General features: G+C 42.8%; 1 protein-coding gene across 1 annotated transcript; it reads left to right on the forward strand.

Moving 5' to 3' along the window:
• Nucleotides 1–2,161: 2,161 nt before the first annotated feature.
• Nucleotides 2,162–3,097, forward strand: LOC124093781 (olfactory receptor 2M4-like). The gene has a single exon (XM_046446340.1). The coding sequence runs from the start codon at nucleotides 2,162–2,164 to the stop codon at nucleotides 3,095–3,097; it is 936 nt and encodes a 311-aa protein (XP_046302296.1).
• The last annotated feature ends 8,468 nt before the right edge of the window (nucleotides 3,098–11,565 follow it).

Here is an 11,565-nt window from a genome sequence, read left to right on the forward strand (position 1 = left end):
AAGGTGTGCTTCCATGTCCAAAAGTTAGAACTGGGAATGGAAATTGTTTCTTGGACTATTGACATTACGTTTCAATTCAGTGAAAAAGGAAGCCATGTCATTTTTGAGTATCATTAAAACTAGCAAAAGGGTCATTATTATTTAGTTTGATATTTTGAAATGAGTTCTGTCATTGATTATAATTGACAGAGTTCATTTAGAGTATTAACACATACTAGAACCTTTTCTGGAGAAAATGTCAACATCAGATGGAATTTAAACTAATTTTCACATCACTAATAAAGTGCTGTGATGAGCAAAGTGTGCATATTATCAATATGTAACTTGGAGTTTGCCCTGTCCTTGGAAGGAGAATAGAATATTTGTTGATGAACAAAATAGTAATATAGCTTTTTGATATTAAATAGAAATAAACTTTATATATCTCCATCTTGTCATAGGTCAAAGAGATTTCTAAGAGGGAAAACATAGATAACTGTATTTCTTTACAGTTTAGTTGGATTCTAAAGAACAAATTTGAAAACTATTACCTGCTTAGTATTTCTATTAAGGATAAACACTCCCAGCTATCCCCGTCAGTTGATAGAATAACTCAATATCACAAACAATGATCAAGGGACTGGGGTATAGCTCAGTTGGTAGAGTGCTTGCCACGCATGTAAAAGGCCCTGGGTTCAACCCCAGTACCACAAACAACAACAAAAATAAAACAATGATGATCAAGGAGCACAAAAATTTTTCTTTATAGAAAAGTAAATTTAAAAAAATTAATAAGTAGAAGATAATGATAAAGATGTCATTATTTCAAGTTTGAAGTCCTAGGAATTCAGAAGAATTTTGGTGACAATGATATATATCAGACAGAAATAAAAATGGGTCTTGCTTTGGAAAACATCATTTAGGATAAAATCAATTTGAGAAATATCTATGGGCTATGATATTTTACAGGCATGGTAAGAATATGGAGGTTAGATGAAAATAACTGATGTAACATTTTACAAAGATCTGATTGTTAGTTTCCCTTTCAACACTCTGTCTTTCCACTGTTTATTTATTTCCTGATTTTTTTTAATCATCCAGTCCTGAAATTCAACATCTGGGAAATCATCTCAATGCAAAACCATTCAATATCACGCCACATCTGCCCTCAACCTAAAACACCTCTTGATACTTGTTGGATGAGAAGCAGCTGAAGTGTGTAGCGTGTGGTCTGATCCTTTGTGCCTCAGGGTCCTCTGTCACTCACAAGCACACCATGGATGCTGTCCCTGGGGAGCTGGGTTGGGGCAAGTACTGCTCACCTCCCTCCCTGCATGTAAAACAAGCTCCCGTACTCCTCAGGTTGGCATGTCACAATGGATGAAGCTGTCAAAACCAGAGGGGGCTCCTCTTCTGTCTCTACCTGTGCATCACACTCAGTTTGTAACATTTTGTGATAGGGAGGAAATAGATTTCTAAAGTATAAGCAAAAAACAAAATCTCCAGCTGTGCTCCACATACACACAATTAGGAGAAGCAAAACTATTCCCCAAGGAGAAGTGAGTATCATGTTCTTCAATGCAGTGATATTTTAATGGACGTCTTCATAGAATAAGACCAAGCTCCAAGACTTGATCTGAGCTAGGAGAGTTAAAACACATCTACTCTCTGAGTTAATGTGCACAGGGGTCCACAGCAGGGAGCATCACTGACCTCATCTAATCTTTCACTGGGTGGGGGCGGCAGGGGTGGGGTGGTAGGAGGAAGACATGAAAGCTGGGATTTTAGCACTGAAGACCAACAACTGCAGGCATAGGCAGACCAGAAAGAAACGTTCAGTACCAACTTTCCTGGGATAGGGATGATGGTGACCTTCAGCAACAGAGATGTGTGATCATTGTTCCTCCTATGCTCTCTGTACCCATGAGTAAGCTTTTAGAAAGTTTAGGACTCTTGTAGGTAAAATAAAGAAAATGCATACTAAAATCATTCTCTAAGGTTGAATGAGGAACCTCATGGCTCACAGCTATTAAGGGAGGCAGGTGGAGGCTGGTGAGAAGGTCTCGCCTGCCTCCGATGCCCCGTCCAGCAAAGGTCCTTGCTGCACCATGCACTGGAAATCTGAATTAATAGGTAAGCTTCTGTCTTCCCTGGGACTTTCAGATAAGGCAAATTATTGAGGATGGAGTCAGGAAACCGGACGTCCAGCCCTGTCTTCATCCTGCTGGGCATCTTCAACCACAGCCCCACCCACACCTTCCTCTTCGCTCTGGTCCTGGGCATCTTCACAGTGGCCATCATGGGGAACTCCACCATGGTGCTCCTCATCCACCTGGACGCCCAGCTGCACACCCCCATGTACTTCCTCCTCAGCCAGCTCTCCCTCATGGACCTCATGCTCATCTGCACCACCGTCCCCAGGATGGCCTTCAACTACCTGACTGGCAGGAACTCCATCTCACTAGCAGGCTGTGGAGCCCAGATATTCTTCTATGTGTCCCTGCTGGGAGCCGAGTGCTTCCTGTTGGCTGTCATGGCCTATGACCGCTATGTGGCCATTTGCTATCCCCTTCGGTACACCATCCTCATGAGTCAGAAACTCTGTGTACTCCTGGCGGTGGCTTCCTGGATCTTGGGGTCTCTTGATGGCATCATTGTGCTGGCAGCTGCCCTGTCATTCTCTTACTGTGGCTCTCTGGAAATACATCACTTTTTCTGTGACGTGGCTGGCCTCTTGCCTCTCTCCTGCACAGACACGTCTGCATTTGAAAGGCTGCTCTTCGTCTGTTGTGTGGTGATGCTCATCCTGCCAGTTTCAGTTATTGTCACGTCCTACTCCCGTGTCCTCCTAGCTGTCCTCCACATGGGCTCTGGAGAAAGCCACCGCAAAGCCTTCGCCACCTGCTCCTCCCACCTCATGGTGGTGGGACTCTACTACGGGGCTGCCATGTTCATGTACATGAGACCAGCCTCCACCCACACAGCAGAGCAGGACAAGATGGTGTCGGCCTTCTACACCATCCTCACCCCCATGCTGAACCCCCTCATCTACAGCCTGCGCAACAGGGAGGTGTCCAGGGGGCTCAGGAAGTTCCTGAGGAGAGGAAGGTTACTGTGACTTTCTCCAGCGTCTGCTGAGGGTCTGTCCAGGATGCTGGCCTTCCAGGCCAGGGGTCCTTCTGCAGGTTCTGACCTCAGTGGAGAGCAGGGGTTGCAGTTTTCCTCTGTGTTTGGAGAGATACCTCTGTGTTCCTGATTCATTCCCACCTGTACTTCAGGTTTACCGATGCTCAGACCTGTCCGGGCTATTTTAATCCTGATCCTTCTTTATTTCCTTCCCAAGCATTTAGGAACGGGGAATCTTTCCAAATAATTTTTATGTCTATATAAAATATTTAGCATTTTATGACAGGGAGGAAATGAATTTCTAAAATAAATAAAATACCTCTTAGAAATTTATTCTTTTTTCATCTTTAAATTAAAAGTGGATACTTTAATGAGTCCAGAAGCAACATCAATTCCTTTTGGCTGCAGAATCATCCTCATGATTGTGATCGTTTTACTCCTCTCTCATTCTTACATCAACAACCGATCTGTTTGGAGACGTTAGCAAACTCTCAGTTTCAGGAACTACTGGTCATAATTTTTTGCACAGCTCAAAAGTGACTTATTATACATAATCCCATAAAACTCACTAAAGTTTTATTGAAAAATATTTCTGGCCTCTAAATCTGTCCAAATTAATTAATTAATATCCATAAGTTGCCCATACTTTGATAAAACATTTATGTTCCCAAGCTATTTTCACAAGATTGTAATCTGTGTATGTCAATCTGCAATATTTTTGAGAATTGAAGTCAATCATTGCCTGGGTTTCTGTGCTTATATTTTAAATCGAATCTTTGTTGCATCATGTGTATTATTTAAAAATTTTTTCTAACTAAACCTTCAGCTTTTGCTTTAATGATATGACCATGTGTTATAATCTATTTCATTCCTTGGGGCACTATAAAATATTTTTGGACAATTAGAATATTCTTAATGCTTTTGTTTTAGGTAAATTTAACAAGGATAGGTGTACATTTCAGTGGATGTTAATATGTTCACATATTTGTGCAAACATCACTCCAAAAAGAAAGCTCATAATCTCTAGCAGTTATTCCTCATCCCCTCCTGCCCTGTCCTTGGCCAGCACTGCTTTGGCTGTAGATTTGCCTGTTGGGTCGTCACACATGGATGGGATGTGGTCTTTGGACTGGCTTCTACTTAGTATAATGTTTTCATGTGTCTTGTGGAAGCATGATCAGTGCTACATTCTCACATGCAAATTAGCAATATTCCTTGGAAAGATTGTCCTACATTTTATTTGTTCAGTCAATAATTAAGTTTTTGGAATATTTTCTTATTTTGACTCTTGTGAATAATGCTATCTCAAGCATTCATGCACAGGTTTTCATGAGACATGTTTTCAAACCTGCTGTGTACATACCTGGAGGTGGATTTGCTCCAGCATGTGGAAATTCTCTTTAATTTACAGATACTGATCAGCTGGTTTTAATAGTGGCTGCAAACTGTTTCCTCCAACAATGTCTGAGGGTTTCAATAGCTTCACATCCTACCCATCCTGTGTTATTCTCTCCTTTTTGGGTTTTAGCCATTCTATTGGGCATGAAGTTGTATTTAATTCATTGTGATTTTGATTTATATTATGACTAATGATATTGAGGATTTTTCACTTGCTTGTGATCATTTGCATCATATCTTTGAAGGAATGTTCATTAAGATCCATTTCAACTGCATTGTCTTTTTGGTGTTAATTTGTCAGAGCGCTTATATCGTCTGAACCTTATACCTTTGTCAGATGTATAATTTGCAAATATTTTCTCTTATTTGGTGAGTTGTCTTTTTACTTTATTTAATGTTTTTGGATTATAAAAACTTATGCTTTTGATCGAGTTCAAATTCTGTTTATTCTAATGCTTATGGCTTTAATATTATATCTAAGAAATATTGTTTAAACTAAGTCAGAAAGATGTAGGCCTAGTTTTTATTTAAGAGCATGGTGGCTTTCATTCTTGCATTAATACAGACCCATCCTGTAGTGGGAGGTGCTGTTCAGCTGCATTCTTTTGCAGATGGCTATCAAATTGTGATAGTACCATTTATTTATTTATTTTTTTGAAAATTCGTGATTTTCCTCTTGAATTGCTTATATACTCTCATCAAAACCTGGTTAATCCTAGATTCACTATTTACTTATGGACCCTTAGTTCTGTAGTAGGGATCTGCCTCTCTGTCTTATGTGACCTGGAATACGACAGTGTCATGGTAAGCTCAAAGCTAGGAAGTGGGTTTCTCAATTCTGTCACTCTGGCCAGTTTCAGCTATGCTAGGTCTCTTGAATTCCTGTGTAAATGTTAGAATCCTCATGTAAATTTCTGAAAAATGTAACAGCTGAAGGTTTTGGTGTTGCAGTAATTCACGTGCAGGTCAGCATGGGAAAAGAAAGAAGAAGCAGAGCAAGCAAAGCAGCAGCAGAAAAAAGTCCTTTATCGTGTACGAGCAATCTTTTTATAGTATTGTAAACAAAGAAGGCAGCCTTCCAACAGCAATAAATCAGGTCTTTCAGCTAATTAAACAGAGCATACAGAATTTTTACTTTCTAATCAGAAGTGACCCGCTTCTCATGGCTAATCTATTCTCGGCCTGGAGTATGTTGAGCTCTGCTCTTTGTTAAGAACAGATAATAAATTTTTTTCTCAGCGCCCTCCTAGCCCACTTGGCAGAACATCCCGTTTGCAGGCAAGTCCTCCCAAGGACAGCAGGCACCTCGTTTTCAAGCATGTCCACTGTTACCTATCTATACCTTGACAGAATATCCCGTTTGCAGGCAGACTCCATCAAGGACAGTAATAGTAATGCAGTTACATCTGATTCTCTACATTTGGGGGGTGCTATTGTTGTGCAGATTGGTTTTGGTGCATTTCTACTTTAATACTCAATCTAATTTATAGATATATTCCTTTCTCTCAACCTTCCTTCCTTGTAACATTTTCTAGTTCAGGGGTGTTCCGATCTTTTTTTATTATTTGCATTAATTGATAAGAGTTTATTCACTTTTATTCTTTTACAAATACATTAATTTTTCTGATCACATTTTCTGGTTATTCATTGCTGATTTTAGGATGCTGCTTTTTGATATGTAGATGATGCTACAGTTCACTGTGGACAGAGGTAGTGTTGGATCAAGGTAGCGTTGTTTAGAACATGCAAGGATGAAGCATTAGGCAAACAATTTAGCAATTAACCCCTTTGTCACCTCTCAATCTTGAGAGATTGGCCAAAATCATGGGCAATGGCACCACCTCCTACCACCAGCACTACTGATTTGTTTGATATTAGCACAGAATGCACAATTCATATGCCAAATTAGAGGATTCTCACATTTTTTCATGACTTTGTCGCTGATTGTAATGAGATTGTCTTATGTACAATGGATAACTGCATATGAGGATTTGGGGTTTTCCAATGAGCACCACACATCAAGGCATGAGACGGTCACCAGGAGGATAGCGCCAAGAAACTGAAACAGACTTCAGAACAAAATCTTGCAGGTTCCACCTCAGCAAAGCCAAATGGTCCAAAATCTAGGCAGCAAACTTGGTTCAATGGCAGTCGAGTTTTTGTTGGTGGTCTTTGCTTTGGGCTCAATGGCAATTAAGAGCCACAATTCCCAGTGAGGAAGCCTGATTCAAAGTGGCATGAATTTTGTAGTTAGCCTTGGAACACAGATGACGATAATCTGGAGACACACTAAAAGAGACATAAAAGTTAGAAAACTTTGGTGTGGCCCATCTTGCCATCCACCACTCAGTTGGCTGGTAAGAGAGTTTCTGGGTATTCCCACAAGCAAAGCAAGTGTTCACTTCCCAGGAGAAATGTCCTGGCTATAGGGGCAATATCTACAGAAACAGCTTTGTCAGTCACCTTTTAAATAAAACTCCCTGTCATAGTAAAATCATGGGAAATATAAGAGTAGAAATACAGAATGTTCAACACCATGAATGAATTCTTAGTCAGACATGAAACCTTTCTAAAGCTTCATAAGGTCTTATTAAGTTTTTTGTTGATAAACATTCTCATCCATCTGTTGGAGGGTGGCCTGTATCTGACTGTACCTGTGGGGGTCTGATTGGCTACAAAATCCAAAAATTTTTCCCAACTTATAGGTTGACTTTAAATTCCATACAATCAGCTCCCCACTATATAAGTCCACATGCACACATACACACGTGTAGAGTGACCCCCCCCCCTCCAGGAGCCCCACTGGAACCTTTCTTCAGTGGAAACCAGCTTTCCTTCTTCTATTACAATGTTGGTACTAACTTTGGTTACTGACCCCCTTTGACCTTGGATTAAAAGAAATATCATGAGAATTTCCAGGGAAAGCTGTTCAGAAGGCAAAAGTGGGCCAGGCCAAATAGCAGGATCAGAACCAGAGAGGGCACTAAACTGAGTAAGAAAAGTTCTCCATAACCTCAGTATGAAACTTGGGAGCTGGAAAAGGGAGCCCCATAGGAGTTCTTGACTGTGGACTGGGTCACATCTGCTCACCCTTAGTTCTGCGTGGTTCTGAACTGGGCCCAGTGGGAGACTCCCTCCTGTGTGGTCCTCTTACAACATGCTAAAAGTGTCCATGAGAACGTTGGGTGCAGAGAGCTTGTCTGGGGTTATTATACCAATTGCTCTTTCCTGTAGAAGTGTTTCCTGGGTCTTGAGTATAGGATTTGAGAAGTGCAAGGCACCTTGTGCAGGCCACAGTCAGGCAGGGTTTCTACACCTGATCACACGTGGGTGTTCATTGGAGAGATTAGGGTACTGCTTCCAGTGAGTGTGGGGGAGCAAACTGATATGCAAAATATCAATAACAAACTTCCTCTGTACTCCTAGGGTTCAGGATGACTCTCATTAGGGATACATAAAGGTTGGCAGGCTGTCTTTTTAGCATTAGTCTACACATCAAACAATTGTTCTGATGTCTTGCTAAAGTATAAGCCTTTGCTTAAGCCATCCCCAAATTTGGTCTTGTGGATTGTCCTGTGAGAACAGGGAAAGGACAGAGACAACAGGAAATGAGGGAAACGGGAGGTAAGTACCACTTTCATGGTGGCAGAGAAGTCTGTCCCCATATTCGTGGGAAAGCTGTCCACATCCAAGATGCTATTTGCTTCTGGTGAAAACTTCCACAGCCAGTGTCACCTTAATAAGGAGTGAGCAGCTCCAGGGTCTGTAGAGATTGAGATGTGGACTATCTCAGCCCTTTTGGTGTTGTGTGACTAGGCTGTGACTTGGGACTGGGCACTTTCTGAGGAAACGAGGCTGCTTGGGCTCCAAGTCTTGTGCTCCACAGCATCCTGGTGAGGGCTTCGTGTCAGGGGAAATCACAGGGCAGGAGCATGCTCTGGAGAGGTCACGTGGTGAAGAGAGCAAAACGCTGAGGAGGTGCCCGGTCACTCCATTACAGCAGTGAAGAGCGCTTGGGAAAGTCAGCCACTCCTGTGAGACCCAGCCCCTCCCTAGGACCGGCATAATCTCATACATGGGTGGTCATGATCCTGCCACTCCACCTCCAAAGGTCCTCCGCTTTTTAATGCTGCTATCTTGTAGGACGAAGCTGCTAGCCCATGACAATGAGGGAACAAACCACATCCCATGATGTGGCATGGGGCCAGTTTGGTCCCGAAGCTGAGCTTCAGCGCAGCTGGTGGGAGGAGTGGCCTGTGGTCCACTCCAGGGATCAAGAGCCCTCTTTCTCTGAGGCCATTTCTGGAAGATCCATTGTCCAGGTTCCAGATCATGAAGGGTGTGGCTGTCTTCAGTTGGTGGGCCATAATAGTGGAGCACACTAGGGCACAATCCACGGAGGCCTTGCTCACTTGCACCAACATATGGGCTAGTGAGAAATGCCTGAGATTCTGAAATTAAGGGCAAGGCTTTTGGGTAATTACTGCCCACACCTGCACAGTGGCCTGTCTACCAGCAGTGGTCTGTGTATGTGGCTCTAAGAGCGTGGTGGAGCTGAAAGGAGATGAGGTCCCGGCTGCCACATGGCATGCTGCACTCCCAAGGCTCAGTGCTGCTGGTGACCCAGTTGTGCTTCCTGCTGGGTGAAGGCACGGCACAGGCAGCAGCACACAGTGCAGGACCCTCGACAGTGAGGGCGAACACTTGCTTCCTGCCCTGTGTGCTCGCTGTGCTCTGTTTACAGCTGCGTTAGATCCAACTCTCTCTGCTTCCAGTCAAAGAAGAACCTCATAAGCCGGCAGCCGTGTGACAGGAGCCTCAGCCTCATGCATTTTGTACAGCACGTCTCTTTCTTGCCCCATTTTCTCTTATGCTTGATTTAAACGGATGTGTCTACGTATCATGGCCCTGGGAGTGAGAACTTATTTACATATGTATGTGCATGTGTGTCGGCATGTACCATGTAGCCCAGGTGCATAGCAGGCAGAACATGTGGGATGGTTGAAGTATGCACTGTGCTGTTGGGACAATGTAGGGGTTCTGTGTTTGGAATTGGGGTCTCTGATAAACTTCATGACTGTGGCATGCTTGGTGGCCAGGAAGTTTCTGGGCAAAGGCATGGAATGCCTGGCTGCTGGGGAACTTCTGTGTAAATGACACGGACGACTAGCTGCTGTGGCTATGTTCTTCACCAGGAAGCTCTGTGTTAAGAGTTTTATCAGTTTCGACCTTGATCTCAGGCACATAGCTCCTGGGAATAAAGGAACTTGCTTGCTAGATAACTACAATGTTTCACCAAGCTCTGCTGCTCCTGGATCTGCCCACTTAAGGGTAACTTCAGACAATGGACTTTCTTGAGAGCTGCGCAAAGCTCCTACCATTGCATATTGTAACTGTGGAATGTAACTGCAGAATAAGCGACCTCAGTGATACAATAAACAATAATGTAGTTATGGCACTAATGACCTAATGTAACCTATTGGTGTAAATAACTGTGGCCGCTTGGACAAGGGGACACTTTCCTGCCACTGTACCTTGTCTCTGTGTCTCCCCTTATTATTATTCCTGGCAGTACAATGACAACAGAATCACCTAATGGCACAGTTCTTGCACATGTTCCTATGATTGTGATGCTTAACTATGTTTGATAAGGGGCAAATTTATGTTTGAGACTGCCATTAACATGAAAGGGAGTATTTATGGCCAAGGCAATCTACTGATTTGGTTAACTTTGCCAATTTCACTTTTAAAATGCTCCCCAAACTCAGACCGAAAGGAGCAATGGCAATACTGCTGTGTTCTAACATGTCATTTAGCTGCTTTTGTAACTTGCCTGGTAAAACTGCACCCTCGGGTGCTGGAGATGTCTGCAGGGAAGTCTCATGTGCTCCCACGCAATGTACCATGCCACCATGGGCCCAAAGCCATGGGTCCCACGAGCTGTGGACCGAGCTTCAAACTGTGACCCCAATAAACTTCTCCTCACTTGAAGTTTATTTAAGTATTTGTTAAATAATAATAGAGAGATAACACCCCCACAACTAATTTCTCTTAATTTAAATCATCTCGGCAGTCCCACGATGAGCTGTGGAGTCTAAAGCTCTTAGCAATGGAAGCCTCAGGGCTTAGAGAGAGAAGCAGATAGTCATCCCAACCACCAGTGAGTTCACAATTCACATAGGGTTTGTATCCTTTCAGATACCAACTTTGCTTTTCCAAACAGTTGCATTGCACTGTTCATTTAATAGGTAATTATAGGGAAGTCATGTGAAGTCCATTCATATTGCATGTCCTGACCGTCGCAGGGCTAGCTGCCTCAGCACCAGGCTGGGTGTGGCGGCTCAGATGCACAGGTACAAGATCCCATCTAATAATGGCAACCCATGAGGGCAGCAGGGTGGAAGAAAAGAGTTCACTGCTTCATTTCTGTGACAGGATGGTACTGCGGGCTGCTCTGAAAGCACATGTGCTGCCTGTGCCAATCTCACTAGCTTCCTTTCCCTGCAGAACAAGATTGGGCACCTAAAATCTCTACAAATTTGGCTGACATTCTGAGCAAGGGTCACCTGTTCTATGCAGTCATTTTATTTTTAATGACATACTCTCTCTACTAAGAATTCTATAAGATGTTTGGTTGCTGAAAAATGTTCAGCTTCAGTGGAATTTAACAGACTTTCCACAGTATATGACATCTATTAAAAAATGCACCACATAAAAACAAATGGAGGTATTGTGTCCAACTATAACTAACTAAATAAATATTTAAAAAAATGAACTTTTCTTAAAATCAGCATGGATGGATCTACCACTCACTTCTCCATTCCCATTTCCCTCAAGGTGAGAGGGTGTTTGGATGCAGAAGTTGTGGACTAGAGACACTGGCGTAGACAGGGAGAGAAGGAGGTGTGTCCTGTCTCACCAGTCTGCAGTTCACTGCTGAAGCTTTGCATCTACCCTTGGTGACTCTATTTAAGGAAGGCAGTTTCCACTCCATCTTTTATATGCATATGTACACCAATCAACATTGCATTGCATTGTTTTGATGAGGTTGTTAAGACTTTA

The sequence above is a fragment of the Marmota monax genome, unplaced genomic scaffold, assembly GCF_021218885.2.
Source record: "Marmota monax isolate L192 unplaced genomic scaffold, Marmota_monax_Labrador192_F-V1.1 WCK01_AAM20220418_F8-fsc00444, whole genome shotgun sequence".
Taxonomy (NCBI): domain Eukaryota; kingdom Metazoa; phylum Chordata; class Mammalia; order Rodentia; family Sciuridae; genus Marmota; species Marmota monax.